The 17,677-nt window shown below is 43.0% G+C and overlaps 2 protein-coding genes across 5 annotated transcripts in view; both read left to right on the forward strand.

Annotated features, from left to right (window-relative positions):
• Positions 1-341: 341 nt before the first annotated feature.
• cnp (2',3'-cyclic nucleotide 3' phosphodiesterase) lies at positions 342-5,758 on the forward strand. Of its 2 annotated transcripts, none has more exons than XM_061233324.1 (4): positions 342-496; positions 1,604-3,320; positions 3,468-3,595; positions 4,233-5,758. In XM_061233324.1, the coding sequence occupies exons 2-4, from the start codon at positions 1,658-1,660 to the stop codon at positions 4,680-4,682; spliced, it is 2,241 nt and encodes a 746-aa protein (XP_061089308.1). In that variant the 5' UTR covers positions 342-496; positions 1,604-1,657; the 3' UTR covers positions 4,683-5,758. The 2 variants fall into 2 exon arrangements, with proteins under 2 accessions (XP_061089308.1, XP_061089309.1); XM_061233325.1 differs by lacking the exon at positions 342-496 and adding an exon at positions 504-609.
• A 3,982-nt stretch (positions 5,759-9,740) lies between these two features.
• Positions 9,741-17,677, forward strand: part of aclya (ATP citrate lyase a) — a 40,194-nt gene continuing 32,257 nt past the window's right edge. For all 3 annotated transcript variants that reach the window (XM_061224260.1, XM_061224269.1, XM_061224278.1), the window contains exon 1: positions 9,741-9,887. The gene's annotated coding sequence lies outside the window, so the exon portion shown is untranslated. The remainder of the gene's footprint in view (positions 9,888-17,677) is intronic.

Here is a 17,677-nt window from a genome sequence, read left to right on the forward strand (position 1 = left end):
TTAGGTTTTGCCAAGAACCTCCATTTAATGCCCTATCATCTTTTGGCAGGCAAACTACCGACATTCAATTGACAATCTATACGAAATAATGTAGGCTATATTACAACGTGGGTCTAAGTTACATGTTTAGATCTTGGTCCTGGCTTGGGTCCTGTCTAACTGCCATGTCTGAAATTGGAACTTATAGAGCACATTAATAATGGAGACATATTTCTGCTTCCATGTGTAGGCATATTTACGGCCGGGCACTGATTTGCACTGAGCATCGTGACAATCATAAAATCCGAATTGCAGTGTGCCCACGTGCCGTGCTGAAGTGTGCCCCGCCCTTTTGCGCGTGCATGAGCTGGGCACGGCTTCCGTTTTGTTTCCTGAATATTCGCCAGGGGGAGATTTCTGCAGAAAGCACTGCTTTTCAAAACGCTGAACTAGCTCTCAGTGACACGCGTTCTGTGGTGGGACACGTCTGCTGAACCAAACTGCTAATTGCTTGAGAGTGAGTTCTGTATTTGGCATGCGTTTCATCGAGTTGTACTCTTTGTTAAAAATGCACCTTATGGCAGTGATGTTAATTTAGACATCTGTAAAATCGATAGTTCTCTGGCTAAGGTGCTTCATATAATGTCTTTACCACAATTGACACTTTGTTGATAAAACATTTTTATTTTGTTATAGCATTAAGTTACATTTGAGTGCAGTCTTTGTTCTGGATTTGATAGTGTTACGCTATTTCGTTTTGCCTGCAGCTTAATGATGGCAGCCACTCCCCGTTTTATATTAGCCAGCGTGAGTCTTTGTTAGCTAGCAAGCTATCTAGCTAGCAACGCACAAATTGTACTATATCCTCGTGGTTGCACCCAGAGTAGTTGTATTGGCAGTGTTTATTCCAGGTTTTGTTAAAATTGGTTTTGCCATTAAAACGGGTTTCTCATTTTCCATGTGTTCCTACACATCTCGATCATTTTTCAGTCAGGGGCTGCTTTTTTATTATTTCTTATTAAAGTTGGCATGTGTATCAGCGTATTCTGACGAATAGTGTTTAGATATTTAAGCTCTCACACTTCTCCTTGGGATTGTTACTGATATATGATTATGTAATTATTACCGATTTAATTGTCCGTACCGAAGGATACACAAAGAACTCGCCTTATCAGACGCAGGTGTTCTGTTCTCACTTTGGCCTAACGTTAGTCAGCAACGCGTCTTGGCTCTAATGCAGTCAGTAAAATGTAGTCATGTCTTAAATGCGCGATGTGATTGAGTGCTGAGGAGGACTGACAAACATTCATGGATTTTTTAAATGTTTTGTCTGAATATTATTTCGAATGCCGTGCTTCCCTGGAACTGCTGTGTCGTCATGTTCCATTGTGTAGTCGTGTTTAAACTTTATGAAATACCCTGGCACGACCACAACTGTTGAAAGTATTAGTATTAGCAAGTGTATAATCTTGTTTGATTTAAAGTAAGAGGATTGTGATCACTGCGTAGAATCAATATTAGAGGGTAAATAGGTTGACGGGTGTTACAAAAAATGTAAACTCACAATGCCAGAATCAAAAGTGATATTAATTGAGATTCTAATGGATGTTATATTCATTTCCAGATTCACTCATTTCATCTGCAAGCACCTGCCGTATCCCATAGCTGTTGAGCACAAATGGAAGGGCTAGAAGCAAAGCAGACCGAATCAATGTCTCTGATGCAGGACGAAGAGCAACAAAAGCCAGTCGAAGAAAAACAAGAGGCGGAGGAACCAGAATCGCAGAAAGAGAAGCCACAGTTTGAAACGGAACCCAAGAATGAGCAGGAAAAACAGCCGGGCCCAGAACCAGAGAGAATGCTGGTATATGAAACTCAGAAGCTGTCTGAACTAGGGTTTAAGCAACCTTCACCAGTGAAACAACCAGAAGTTGAGAAGCAGCTGGAATTGGACAACCTGAAACCAGATGCTGAGAATCAGCTGGAGCCAGACCCTGCACAACAATCAGAATTGAGCCCAGTGAAGGAGCCAGAGCTGAGCCCAATGAAGGAGCCAGAGCTGAGCCCAATGACGGAGCCAGAGCTGAGCCCAATGACGGAGCCAGAGCTGAGCCCAGTGAAGGAGCCAGAGCTGAGCCCAGTGAAGGAGCCAGAGCTGAGCCCAGTGAAGGAGCCAGAGCTGAGCCCAGTGAAGGAGCCAGAGCTGAGCCCAGTGAAGGAGCCAGAGCTGAGCCCAGTGAAGGAGCCAGAGCTGAGCCCAGTGAAGGAGCCAGAGCTGAGCCCAGTGAAGGAGCCAGAGCTGAGCCCAGTGAAGGAGCCAGAGCTGAGCCCAGTGAAGGAGCCAGAGCTGAGCCCAGTGAAGGAGCCAGAGCTGAGCCCAGTGAAGGAGCCAGAGCTGAGCCCAGTGACGGAGCCAGAGCTGAGCCCAGTGACGGAGCCAGAGCTGAGCCATGTGAAGGTGAAGGAACCCAAGGTGAGCCCTGTAAAGGAACTAGCACCAGAACCTGAGCACCTGCCAGAGCTAGAACATGTAAAGGAACCCAAAGCTGAGCAGCCTGAACCAAGTCCTGTGAAGCAACCAGAACCCGAGAAGCAGGTGGACTCAGGGCCAGAGAAGGTGCCAGAAGCAGAAAAACAGACAGAGAACCAGCCAGAGTCTGAGGAAACTGAAGCAGAGAAACAAGCAGAGTCTTCTCCTGGGATGCAGGAAGAACCAGACCAGCAGGCTTCTGAAGTGGAAACCCCTGCTCCAATTGTCCCAGGTTCACTAGCCTTTGCCATCCTGGAGGACGAGCATACCAAGACTGCCTTGTGCACCTCTCGTACACTGATAATCCTCAGGGGCCTGCCTGGCAGTGGCAAGTCCCGACTGGCTGGTGCAATCAGGGATCACTATCAGAGCTTCTGCACTATTGTTTCTGCTGATGACCACGATGTGAAACCTGAAAGCCCGTCAGTAGAGGGGCACAAGGCCATGGATGAGGCAGTCATAGCCTCTTGCACCACTGGAACCGCAGTGGTAGTGGTGGATGACACCAACCATGCTCATGGGCGAGTCGCTAGGCTGGTTGAGCTTGCAGAGAAGCACCAGTATTACACCCTCTTCTTGGAGCCCCGCACTGAGTGGGGACAAGATGTAGAGCAGCTGGTCCAGAAGACCAATCGAGGACTAGACAAGAGCCAGATTCAGGCCTTGAAGGGCCAACTGGAGGAGGTATCCATGCCTCTCTTCTTTGGCTGGTTCCTGTGCCCCGCCTTTCAGGACAAGCTGAGAAGCATGGCAAAAGATTTCTTGAAAACCCTTCAGGGCTTGGAAGCTTTCAAGGAACACCTCAGTGACTGTAAGTAAATGAGAGGGGCAGTGGGAGAGAGAGTTTGACAAGTGATCTTTCACTTTCTGAAGTAGGATGAGGAACCCAGGACCTGCATTCCAGTTTACAAACTGGGTTGATGCTCCTGACATTGACCTGTGATGTATTCTGTTGTAGTTACTGGTGAAGCTGAGAAAGAGGTGGATCTGGAGCAGTATTTTCAAGACAAAGGTATGCTCCACTGCACCACCAAGTTCTGCGACTACGGGAAAGCAGACGGCTCCAAGGAATATGCGGAGCAGCAGGTGAGTCCAGTGTTTGGAATACGCTACAAGGAGAATCCAGTTCATCCAGTTATGACTGTAGTATCCTGGACATGTGGCTCCCTGGAAAATGTCCTTCTCTTGTCCTCATCTCAATTTATAGTATATTAGCAACACTATTGACTGCTTTCTTTGATTCCCAAGATAGAAAATGTGATTAGTTCTTTTCTTAAATGTGCTGGATGCAAAACAAAATGATTCCACATTATTTTGCCAAATTTATGAGGCAGTGACTTTGTGTGCAGCTCAATGTCATAATGATTTTGTGTCTGGCTGTGCCCAGCCAAGCCCATTTGCTTATAAACCAGTTGTCTGTTGTTGCATGTTGCCCAATGAGACTCACATGCCACACAGTTGTTCATCATAATCCAGAGACCCAAACACCTTTTGTTATGACTGCGAAATCATTGTCTGGTGGTCTGTGTAGGTGTGATGTAATGTTAAAAGCATGTTATTTCTCACCCGGCAATAGTATTGACAAGTCGGTTGCACTTAAAGGTTACCATTCATTGCTTCATATGGAATATAATGTAAAGCCTGGTAGATGCTAATTTGAATTTGTCTTGGGAGAAAAGTAGTATTAAAAAAAAGAACACCTCACCTCCGATTCTCGCCCCAGATTGTGAAGGATCGCTACGGCAGCATGTCGGAGCTGAAGCTGAGTACGCTCGTCCTCACCCCGCGCACGCTGGGTGCCAGGGTGTCCCTCACTGAGGACCAGCTGCGCCTGTGGCCCGCTGGCGCGGAGAAGGAGGGCGCACCCGAAGCTGACCTGCCGCCCGGCAGCAGGGCCCACATCACGCTGGGCTGCGCCGAGGGCGTGGAGCCGGTGCAGACGGGCCTGGACCTGCTGGAGCTGGTGCTGCTCCAGCAGCAGGGCCAGGAGGGCGAGCGGGCGCAGGACCTGGATCTGGGGTCGCTCGCCTACTATGGCAAGGGCGTGTGGGTGCTGAGCCTCCACGAGCCCGGCCTCGCCCCGGCCTGCTTCTGCAGCTACTACGGGCCCAAGAAGGAGGATGGCAAGAAGGAAGCGGAGAAGAAGAAGAAGTTCAAGTGCAACCTTCAGTAAAGCAGGCAGCAGTATTGGTTTGGGTAGAAACTCTGCTTTTGTTTTTGGTTTTTTGGTGTAGGTCATGCATGCTGTTAGATGTTTTTTCCTCCCCTGGTTAGGGCAACTGAGGGAGTTTGTTAGTAGGCCCGCAGCCTTGGAAAACCCTGCTCCCCACCTCTGCTCAGCAGCACAACCAAAGAGGCCTTGAAACCGGTGTATGGTTCCACTGTGCTCTATGTTCAGTCACCGTTGTCATCAGTTACACAACTGCTTGATGGCTGCTTCACTACCCTCCATACTTCAACACACTATGCCCCCACATTTAGTATTCTCAAGTATTCAAGTGGGGCTATGTAGTCAGCAGGTGTGGGTTTCTGAGATTGTTTTATACTCATTGAATAATGATGTATTACATTTGCACATACAGAGAAGTTATCCCACTCTGATAATTGACATGTTGCATGCTGGGAAAATTGCAAAGCTGCCTTATTAATTACTCAATGATCGAGAAGCGCATTTTGTGACTGGTCATCTCCTGTGGGTTGCGGTTATGAATTGAATGTTACATCCGTGTTGTGGTGTTCCTTGTGTGTGTTTATGGGCGTGGAGGGGAAGGCAATGTAATTTTCATCATGGGCCAAAGAGATGCTCTTGGGCGTATGTCAATGTGAGTGTTCTTTGTGATGTCTTAGACTGTGAACTTCATAGAGATCCTTCCTGCAAAATGGTTTGCACAGTGCTGTGGTACACAAAGGGAGAATACTGATGAATGTGCAGTTTGTAGCATTAGAATGTTTAAGGTGATTAGTGTACACATCAATTTCTGTGAATTTTTCTTTGGTTCTTTTCTGCATTTCTACATCATGTGAAGGCAGACAGTTTAAATTGCACTTAATTTTACTATTTTGCTCTGTGGTACTTAACATTGCTCTTAACACATTTCAATAATGTCAACTGTTTTATAACTTGAACTGATATGTAGAGCTGCAGTTAACCATGCTTATGTAGTTCTTACTATAATGTACTATATTTTTGCACTTATGTAATTCTTTTTCTTTTTGTACACTAAATAAATAATCTGTCTGGCTCTAAAAGTGAGGAGTAGTTTGTTGAACTGTATATGTATGTAGACGCAAACCTTTAAAAACAGGTTTCCTGAGTCTGGCATTGAACACACAGCAAATGAGCTCAATAATTTTGGCCCTAAAAACAATAAGTCAGCAATTTCACAATGACAGATATTGCACAGAACCATTTGGATATCCATGGTGTCATTACTGTCATTAGTGGTTGGAGGGCCAACAAGTTTTTAACTTTGGATTTCTCATATAGAATTCCTTGTTCTAAGTAGCAGTCATACATTTGTGTGTTTTCCAAAGTAACCTGCAGGTGGCACTATATAATTGATTTCCTAGGTAATGTGCTTATTTTAGTTACACTTGGTCTCCCCTTTATTTTTTGTGAGCCTCCCCAAGACCAAGGGTATATTATTCCCAATAGTAGCAAAATAAACTAATGTAAAAGACTTTTAAAAACCAAGTCATGTGAAATCAAATTTAAATGTTGAATAAAGCAAACTGGGGAATAGCAAACTGGTTTTACCAGATTACACTTTCAAAACATTTACAAATTGGCACCTAAAGAAAGTAATAACTACCTCTATGCCTAAGGTATTGTAGAAATATTCAGAGACTCATCCTGTTAAAGCACTATTCCATTGTGTATAAGTGAAATCATGTGTTCAAACCATCTTCTAATCAGGTAATCCGAATTAATATTCACTGGGCTCCACTATAGTCTTTGTCAGTGTAGATTCTTGCCAAATCTTTATGGGAACTATGTGTAAAAGAGGCTGTAATTCCTACACCGTTCAACATGATCTGGATGTAACTGCACTCAGATTAAAGCGGACCCTCTGCAACCTCATATTAATTTTGCTTCACACTCCTATTGTTTAATTTAAAATCCAATGTCCTGTCAAAATGACAACGATTGTGTCACTGTCCAAAGGCAGACCTTAAGGTACTGTCTTGCTGTCTTGGCTGTGAATAAGAAGTGCTGGAAAGGGCTTTAGTTTTCCTTAATTCAATATTTGATATGTAATGCGATGGTGTCTTGTCTGACAAAGGGACACAGTCTGACAAATATTCAAATCTCCATGTGCATTATTTAAAGTATCTATAATTTTAAAGTATGTTTCCGCATTTAATGTTTCTGAAAAAGGTACCACATTTTGCTTGTGAGGTGCACCAGATTGTATGTAACCCATAGAACAAAATCTAAAGGTAGATCTATGAAATGGGCAATGTATATTATGTTGATAGAAAATCCCCAGAATGTTTGCTTTACTGTCTTAAGTTAAATATTAATAGGCCCATATTAATCAGATGTCCTACATATAAAGTGTGCACCCTCAAGTGCTTGTGACTGATATGGTGATGAATTCTAAATGCTGTATTCTGCTTTGCTTTGACTGTACTTTTGCTGTGTATGTATATGTATGTATGTACATATATTCACTGAGCACTTTATTTGGAACACTATACTAATACTGGGTAGGGCCTCCCTTTGCTCTCAAAACAGCCTTAATTCTTTGTGGCATGGATTCCACAAGATGTTGAGAACATTCCTTTGAGATTCTGTTCCATTTTAATTGCATGACGCAATATCTGAAGATTTGTCAGCTGCACATTCATGCTGCAAATCTCCCATTCTACCACATCCCAAATGTGTTCTATGGATTCAGTTCCGGTGACTGTAAAGGCCTTCAAGGAACACCTCAGTGACTACGTAAATGAGTGGGGGAGAGGGAGAGAAGTGATCTTTCACTTCTTTCTGAAGCAGGATGAGGAATTCAGGACTTGCATTCTGTTTTACAAACTTGGTTGATGCTGCTGACATTGACCTGTGATGTATTCTGTTGTAGTTACTGGTGAAGCTGAGAAAGAGGTGGATCTGGAGCAGTATTTTCAAGACAAAGGTATGCTCCACTGCACCACCAAGTTCTGCGACTATGGGAAAGCAGACGGCTCCAAGGAATATGTGGAGCAGCAGGTGAGTCCAGTGTTTGGAATACGCTACAAGGAGAATCCAGTTCATCCAGTAATGACTATAGTATCCTGGAAATGTGGTGTTAGACATCCTTAAATGCTTTTCTGCTCACCATAATTGTGGTTATCTGCGTTACCATAGCCTTTCTGTCAGCTTGAACCAGTCTGGCCATTTTCCGTTGAACTCTCTCATTAACGAGGTGTTTCCCTCTTGTTGCCTCTCACTAGAAGATTTTTCTTTTTCACACCTGAGTAAACTCTAGAGACTGTTGCACATGAAAATCAGCAGTTACAGAAATACTCAAGCCTGGCACCAACAATCATGCCAGGGTTGAAATCCATCCATCCATCCATCCATTATCTGAACCCGCTTATCCTGATCAGGGTCGCAGGGGGGCTGGAGCCTATCCCAGCATACATTGGGCGAAAGGCAGGAATACACCCTGGACAGGTCGCCAGTCTATCTCAGGGCACACACTCATACCTACGGGCAATTTAGACTCTCCAATCAGCCTAACGTGCATGTCTTTGGACTGTGGGAGGAAACGGGAGTACCCGGAGACACGGGGAGAACATGCAAACTCCGCACAGAGAGGCCCCGACCGATGGGGATTCGAACCCAGGACCTCCTTGCTGTGAGGCGGCAGTGCTACCCACTGCACCATCCGTGCCGCCCAGGGTCGAAATCATGGAGATCAAATTTTTTTCCCATTCTGGTGGTTGATGTGAGCATTAACTAAAGCATCTGACCCGTATCTGCATGATTTTGCGCATTGCACTGCTGCCACACAATTGGCTGATGTGATAATCGCATGTTTTGTTTTGTATAACATAGTCATGTTTTGGATTTGGTTGCATATCCATTGCATACCATGACTTTGTGTTGTCTGTGACCTATGAACATCACCAGAGTCTTGATATTTTATTTTCAGGTTGTCCTACAAGCATTACTATAACTTGTTTGTTATAGCATTTGGGAATTGGGGGGTGGGACTAGATTCAGTTGCAAATTATGCTGATACAGTATGGTACACATTTGTTGGCTAAAAGGCTTTAAGTCATCAAGGGTAAGCGGTATCAAACCAGCCTCAATGAACCATGCAGCTGCTAGACATATAGTAGATACTTCAAGTGTTGTTTCTCCTGAATAATTATTCCATTGAGTTAAACAGTATAAACCTGAAAATATCATATCCAGACTCTGGTGATGTTGATAGGTCACAGACTTCAGCAAGTCATGGCAATTAAACAATATGCAACCAAATACAAAACATAACTATTTTATGTTCATTTGTCTCAAACATTGAAATGCGTTGCTATGTACAAAAAGTACTGTAATTACTACATGGTGAAACCAATATCTACAAAAATAACCTTTAATAAAAGATCTGAATCTGCACTTTGACCACGTATTAATTGTTTCATTACAAACAGGGAAAATAAAACATTCAGGAAAAAGCAGAAAAAGTAAAGGTGTGTCCAAACTATTGATTGGTACTGTATATAAACCTAATAATAGTACCTGCACGAAATTCTGCACCGTCACTGATATTGCATCATTTGCGTCGATACATATAACAGGAGACCTCATTGAGTTGTTTTACTCATTGGAAAATTCGCGCATTCACGCGGTTTGGTCTAGATACTCACCGTGGCAGCTACAAACCAATCAAAACCCAATGCGCGGAGCATTCGAACAAAAAAACATTGCACACATTCGACGGTTATACAACACTCACAGCTACAATTAATGATTACGTCCTACAGTACTTGAAAATTCTTGTGATACTAACTTTTATCACCATGTCTCTGTATTAACATGCAAATTAACTGTTAATTGTTAATCAGGAAAAGACCCGACCATTCAGAAATCATTTAATACTATTGCGTTTTCTGTTTCTTGTACTGTACTTCACAATGCTGGAGGTGGGCGTGTGCGTCGTGAAGCAAGATCATCACATGGTACATTTTGAGCCAATGGAAGATCTGTAAGGTCAGGTAATCGTATCGCCAGATTATGAGGAGAGAGAAAACCAGGAGAAAGAAGAACACGTACAAGGCGGACGCGGTGAGAGCAGCACAGGACAGCACGAGTGCCAAAGACTGGGGCTGCGCACCATATCATCTAACCGTAGACGTTTTCCCGGACACCTCATTCTTACAGGAATATAAAGTAAGCATTTATTTTTTACTATTCTTTTGCTGGCTATCCAAATGGTAGCTAGCGTGATTGCTAACCAAAAAGTGTTCTCGGCAAGATGATACATGGTGTTCTAAACTGGATGTTGGGTCCCAAGTTTTAGCTAACTGTTAGCTGACCAGTTTAGCTATTGGTTGGATAAAACGGTCCTTTGCGGTTACGATGCTCCAGTTTGATGGCCACCTGGCTAGCTATTAAAATAAACATGAGTCGGGTTTCAGCAAAATACTAGCTTACTTAGCCACGTTATTTGCCCTAGCTCTCTGTCTTTGTTTAGCAAGACAACTTAACATTATTCTGTCTAAGGACGGTTAACACTAATTCTCAGCTCCGGCTAAGTTGAAGCTCCTAAAATTATCTTGCAGTTGCACCCCAAAGGGCTTACATTTCTAGCTAAAACGTTTAGTCTTCTACATCCGAACTTAGTTGCTATTAGCTATAGCTAACGTTAAAAGGACGAGCTAGCTAAAATTGCTAGCTACCTATTTTATAGTTTGTTAGCCGCTAACCTACACATGCCTTCAGCCCATACAAAGAGCTGTCACTAATTTTAAAGTTTTTATCTCAAAACTCAGTGCAACCAACATGAATGAATGTATCTGACGCGAACGTTAGATGCCCACCTAACTTAGCTAATTGATTGTCAGGTCTTGTCTTTAATGAGCAGTGAACTGCATCATTCACGTTCAGTGGCTCGAGGGTCAAATGCGCTGTTGTTAACAAGATGTTGGCATTAGTGATTTTTTGTATCATGGGAGTAAATCTCTCGGATCACTTTCCTTTAACAATAAATGCTAAATCTATGTTATAAGAAAAGCTGCGTTATTATGAGACTGGTAGATTTGTTATTCTTGAAGCGGAACTCACCAAAATGTACTTTATTATTGCTCGGTCAAGTTTGCGTGATTCAATAAATTAGTTAAATTAGCACAAGGCTTTTGGGCTCAATGGTTATTTGGCATTTTTTGTTTCAGGATCCGTGTTGAATTGTTGCCATCACAGTGACACGCGGAGTTATATTAAGTGGAAGAAGGAATCAATAATAATAAAATACGGCGCATAATGACTGATGGGTTGATTAAAATGTTTCGTTACTGTTTGTGAAATTAGTCCTCCATGTCGCCATTTGATTCGATTTTTATTTGGCTTCTGTTGTATTAGGTGTGTTTGGAGGAATTCAGATAAGGAAGATCATTAACACGTCAGTAGATAAATGGCGTTTTACCAGTTATGCAGGAAAGTTAAGTTTTCCTAGGAGCATTTCTGAAGGACTAGAACTCCTGCTTGTATCTGTAGATTTTGCGGGCTAAACTTACTTACAGTACTACGTACTGTTGTTACTCTTTGATGCGGACCTTTGTACACTCACTGCATAGACACACAAAGCTTTTTTTGTGGACTACCTCTGCCATTTGTATTAATTAACCTGCAAACTCTGCAATCCAAAGTGGTCACACTATGCTTTAAGGGTCCACACTCAGAAATAAAGGTGCATAAAGTGCCTAAAAAGGTACAAATTCTTGTTGCTTTCTTTTAATATTATTTAAGTTGTAGTGTATGTTTTCAATTTACGTTTGAGTGTGCGAGTGTGAGTTTGCGTCTGATAGGGCTCAGGGTTCCATTCTGTCCTTGTGCGTTTATTGTACGTTGTCTACATCAGTGACCTTGATGCAACATTATCAGATTTGTTTCCTGTAGTTTTTGCCAATAGCATTTTAACACATGAGTGTTGCTTTCCTAATCACCAAGGCCAACACTCACACAGGCAAATGTCCAAATTGTTCAAACTAAACAAAGAATATCTAAATGTCAAGAAGTCCAAATTCATTGTTTTCGCAGGAAAGTGCCAGGGTCTGCTGCCGATGGTAAAATATGCCTGGTTTCATCAACCAGATTTATTTGACAGAAGAAAAAATTAGCTGGAATGATCATGCAAATTTTGTTTGTAATATAGCCTCATTGTATTCGCCAAAAGAAGCAGTTTGGAGAATTTGACTGACTTTAGCTTTTTAACTCCTTGCAGTTTGTTCTACCCATGACTTACTGCTTTATTGGTTTGGCTGCTACATATGTCACCAGTCTCTATAGCACACACATTATACAGACTACATTTTGTCAGGCGAGATACTTTCTTCAGCTGCCCCTGTATTTAATAAGTTAATATTGTCCATATTTGGCATCAATATAGCCTAGTTCAATCAGGGTCTGTAAATGTTTATATCATCTTGACTCCATTTCCCGACCCTGCAAAGCATACTTCAAATTTAATTCTCAGCTGCATACATAAAATGTGAGCCACTCCAGTAAGCTTGACCTTCCCAGCTCATGCACCAATGGTTGCCTGTATTCTGTCTGATAAAGAGGATCAAGACTGGAACGATTTCATATCTACTGAAAAATAATTCTTGTTGGTAACTTGAAATTCAGGTTTGGGACCTGTCTGCTGAACCAAACTTTAAATAAGCCCCTCTGGGTTTGTTACCTCTGTTTCACATTCCTTTCTATAACCTTGTTTTTAAATTGTTGCACTGCCTGTTTTACCTGTATCCTCTGTCCAGTAATGGTAATAAAACTAAAACTGCAGTAAGCTGCTTGTACGGTGATGTTATGCTGGCAGAGGTTATATGCATGTGCATATTATCTTGCAATTCTTTAAAAACTGTGTAATCTTTTTTACAGTTTGAAGGATGTCCTGTGTAGCATGCAAGGTATTAAAACTGATTTATGTTTTTCATTGGCAATAAATGATATTGTTCATATGTGCGGCTTCTGGAAAATAAACTTTTCTGTACATGCTGTTTGGTTATCAGACTTTCGGAAGGGTCTACAATATTTTTTATTACACCCAAACTATCTGGGGCAATCAACATATGCACACAAATGTACTGTACGCCTGTAGCGTAGTGGTTAAGGTAAATGACTGGGACAGGCAAGGTTGGGGGTTCGAATCCTGGTGTAGCCACAATAAGATCCGCACAGCCGTTGGGCCCTTGAGCAAGGCCCTTAACCCTGCATTGCTCCAGGGGAGGATTGTCTCCTGCTTAGTCTAATCAACTGTACGTCGCTCTGGATAAGAGCGTCTGCCAAATGCCAATAATGTAATGTAATGTAATGTAATGTAAATGAAAATGATGTAAAAAAAAAAAATAAAATAAAATAAAAAACCTTAAAAAAAATGAATTTTCCATATTAAGGAGAGTAGTGCTACTCAACTCAACTTTATGTATAGAGAAAGGTTAATAAAATAATATGTAATAAGACTCCATGTCCTGCGGGCCACAGTGTCTGCAGGTATTTGCTCCTACTGTGTGCTACATTACCTGATTTCACTAATTATTTTACCTGCTTGGTTCAGATAAGATAATTTGTGAAATCAGGTGGTGTAGCATGGTTGAAGCGAATGCCCGCAGGACGTGGAGTTGAGTCACGCTGAAGTCGGGCGAATGGTAACTAAGTAACGTGTTTCTACCTTTGTAGGTGAACAGTGTTCATATATGCTCAAATTAGTTTTGAGGAACTATTTAAAATTAAATGAATTAAGTATTACTTGTTGGTTATAAGTGTTAATGTTTTTCATCAAAAAAGTTCTGTTTTCATAAGTAATACACATGGTAAATGGTCACAACATTACAAGCAAAGCCAGTAAAAGGAGGAAATATTAACAGGGTGGTGCAAACATTACCACAAAGTCCAGCTTCTGATACAGATATGGCAGCATCTTGCAGATGTCTGCTCCTGACTGAATATTCCCTATTTCAATTTAAGAAAACATCACCTCTTATAAATATTTATAACATTTAGGTTTCATGCAATTTTGCTAGACTGCAGTGAAAATATATTTGAAGTGTAATTCAGGGAGTTGTTATCAAAGTATTTTTCTTTATTTTGAATCATATACTGTATCTTCAGGCATCAGACTTTGACTGGTCTGGCCCTGAGACACTTATTTATAAATAATTAATTGTTTTTGTAGATTGTCTTATCTAGGGCTCGATGACATTCGTTACTAGATAAAAGCTTTCATAGAGCTGAAATGCTACAGAGGATACAGTCTGAACGGTGCTAGATGCCATACCGATCTTTAAAATAGGACGCAAGCGATTGTTGTTTAATGGCATCATTGGGCACAAGTGAGTTCCATGTTCAGTGTATGTTGGAAGTATGTTGGTAGTGAAGGTGCAGTGAGTGCAAATGGTTATATGGTCAGAACGTGCCGGAAGGTGGCTAGTGAAGCAACAGTCCTGATGAGGGGAGTGGCTCGTTCTTCCCCATGAAGATTCCAGAGTTGCCATTGTGTCTTTGTCATAGACTCAGCGTGTGCTGTACCTGCTCGCCTTAAGCAAGTGATGTTTTAAGGATACTGCATAACCGGACGGTGTGGTTTCGGGTACGACACTTGTATACTGTGATTTGAAAATGTCGAGGATTATAACCAATGGCTATCTAGTGTTGAGGAGATCACAAAAGCTTTAGCAATGGCTTGGGTGTGTAATGAGTTGCTTGTATTCTACCTTGAAGGCAAGTCCATCTGGTGAAAACCAGTTATGTGGTCCACTGGTAACATGTAATCTTAATTGGGTATTGTTCCACTCTGTTGAACCCATGAGAATGAATGTAAGTGAAATGCAACAAGTATATGAACCTCTGACAGACTAGCCTGAGGCCAATAGGCAGTATGCAGTGACATTCTGGCTTCTCTGAAGTATAATGACAGGAGTGATTTTATTGTATTTTTTCCCGGTTGCATAATGTGTTATATACATGACCATTTTGCATTTTCAGAAAATGAGAAATGAGAAATGGAACAGGGGTGTTCTGGTCTCCAGCTCTTTGCCACATCTCAGTTTATTTCACACACCGTGCGTGCGTGCGTGCGTGCGTGCGTGCGTGCGTGCGTGCGTGCGTGCGTGCGTGCGTGCGTGCGTGCGTGCGTGCGTGCGTGCGTGCGTGCGTGCGTGCGTGCGTGCGTGCGTGCGTGCGTGCGTGCGTGCGTGCGTGCGTGCGTGCGTGCGTGCGTGCGTGCGTGCGTGCGTGCGTGCGTGCGTGCGTGCGTGCGTGCGTGCGTGCGTGCGTGCGTGCGTGCGTGCGTGCGTGCGTGCTTATTTTAAGATTTTATGACCGCTTTTATGTTTCAGTTTTGTAGTTTATATGAACACACAATTATTGTAATAGAAATATTTTGACACTTTGGTTGTCTTTTATCCATAAATATGAAAAATCTGAGAAACATCTTAGAAACATTTTAGAGCCTAAGAGACAGTAAGTGAAACGTTGGCACCTGTATGGGAACGTGCCACCAGAATCATCAAAATAAATCTGGGATAAAATTAAAAATGATTGTATATTATCTGACATTTTATACAATTACAGATGGTAAAAAGAACCCCACACAACAAGATTGTATGCGAAGTTGGTCCAGGATTTAATATTGCAATATCAATATTTAATCCCTCAATATTAGAAAAATAAAACCATACAGTATCAATTTGAAACAAGGTTAACTGATTTTTAACAGACGTCAAACACTAAATGGGGTCAAATCAACCCCAAACATAATAGGAGGGTTAAACTCCCTAGTTAAACTAGTACTTTGGCCACTACTGCACTTCTTTGCCTGCTATCCTGTCCATAAAGACCACGTGAGCACAGATTGCAGAGTTTCTGCCACTCTTGCAAAAAGAAAAGAAATCTTACTAATTAACTGTGTGACAGCAAGACAAACGGGTCCCGAGTGCTCACCATGGGCCAGCGATAGGAGGGGTGTGTGCCCTTATCACCCCTCCTCATCTCCTGATTTTCTTGTGAAAACAGACCCCCTCCCCTCATTGTTGGCACAGAGGAAGACCCACAGCCTTCTGATTACCTGTGTCCTCTCTAGAGGAGCGGTGTCTCTGGGCTGTCACTCACAGAGTAGAATCTACCACAGATTGGCATCATTGGTCCCCCTTTGTGATGTCATACGAGTCTGTGGTGATTGATGTACTAATGTCCCTCCACATGTAGGGGCCTTGGTTTTTGGCTAATGTCCACTATGGTGGGATTTAGTGGCAGTTGTAGTCAGTGTGAGGCCATGGAGGGGGTTTCTACCACCCACCGTCTTTTAGCCCCAGCTCTTCCTGGGCATATGGCTTCATTTAAACCAGCTGGGCACCTTTCACCACAGAGGTCATGACCTTTTCTTGAGACTGCTTTTCCTGAAACAATGGGATTAATTGTTTTGTTTTCCTAGACAGAATAGGCCAGCTTTGTTTTTAATGTGCAATATACCGTTAGCATGGATGGGGGTGTCACTTTGCCCATGTCAGTGTTAATGATTTGTAGCTTGCCTTGCGAGCTGTAAGTTTGTTCCTTATTTAATCGATAGCTTTAAAGTGCAACACGGTGGCACTGATATTCCTGGCTACATGTATGTAGGAGCATGTTGGAGATTCCTGCAGTACACTCTGGGTTTCCTTTGCGGGGGGGCTGAGACGACCGCAGCGATTGAGTAGCCCCCGGGGTTTCCTCGGGTGGAGGTGGCTCAGGAAGCTAACTGCAGCCACCCGAGACGGCCTTTCGGCAAAAACGTGCGTCGCCTCCGCGATCCGGGAGCGTACGAACACAATGAGTTACGCAGCTCCGCGGCTTGTGCAACACGCCGCTGCCGGGTCTGACCGTGTGCATGTCGAGGCCGGGCACTGCAGCAAACGCACAAAGACCCCTCTGTAGGCGGAGGGGAGAACACTGAGCCGCGTGTGTTAAGACGACTGCCGAGCCCTGAAATCTTGCAATTCCTTTGCTTTTCCGATGCCGCGGTTTCACAGCTTTGGCGAACGGGCTGACGGATCTGACAGTGTGGAGGTCAGAAGCCATTTTGATTTCTCCTACAGGAAGTACGTGCGAAAAATACATACTGGGTTTGTTTGTGTTCGTAGGGTTTTTGGTTTTATTTTGTTGCGGCTTGTTGTTCGTACTCTGAAATCTGCTCATTCTCATTGTTTCTACCTTCTGCAGTCTAGGCTCTTCTTGGCCCAATAGGCTCTCTAGCCTCTTTTCCACTGCAGGCCGAACAATTCTGAGCATGGAGAGCAACCGTTCTAATGCCACTTGGACACGGTCGGGAACAAAACACTCTCTGTGACCAAACTGCCACTCTGGAGAAGTTCATTCTGGCCGAATTAGCTCTCCATAGCCAATGGGCTCTGGGTTCTCTGGCCTGTCCTGATTTGACTATGAGCATGTAACTCTCTCTGTTCAGCCTCAAGTCTTTTCTGTGCACTGCTCCCAATGTGCCCAGTGTGAAAGCGTAGGCAGATTTGGCTCTTGCATACTGCATGTCCCAACCGACTTGATTTGGGTTTGTTTGTTCTTCACCAGTGCACCTGAAGCACGATGTTGGGGAAATTGGAACCATCGCATCTGCCAGTGGCAACTTGGCAGCTCAGTTGAAGATCAGTTGGTTGTTGGGCTTGATTGAATGTTGCCTCTGTCTATTATGGGGAGAGCTGAGGAATAATCGTACAACGGCAGAGTCATTTCAGTGTTTCCCGTTTGTGGTTTGGAGGTTGTCTGTGGCAACATGATATGTAGCTCATAGACTGCACATGCAGCTGGGGCGACGTTAGCCATAAAACTTTGTTGATTGTGTAATGTAAATTGCAGACCGGAGGACGAAGGAAAAACTTTCTTTATTGTTATCTTTTCTTGCCTGTTGCTGATGTCTGAGGTCATTCATCTGTGGTGACCATGTGTCTTCAAACACATCTCTCAAAAACATATCCTGT

Source organism: Conger conger, chromosome 2 (assembly GCF_963514075.1).
Source record: "Conger conger chromosome 2, fConCon1.1, whole genome shotgun sequence".
Taxonomy (NCBI): domain Eukaryota; kingdom Metazoa; phylum Chordata; class Actinopteri; order Anguilliformes; family Congridae; genus Conger; species Conger conger.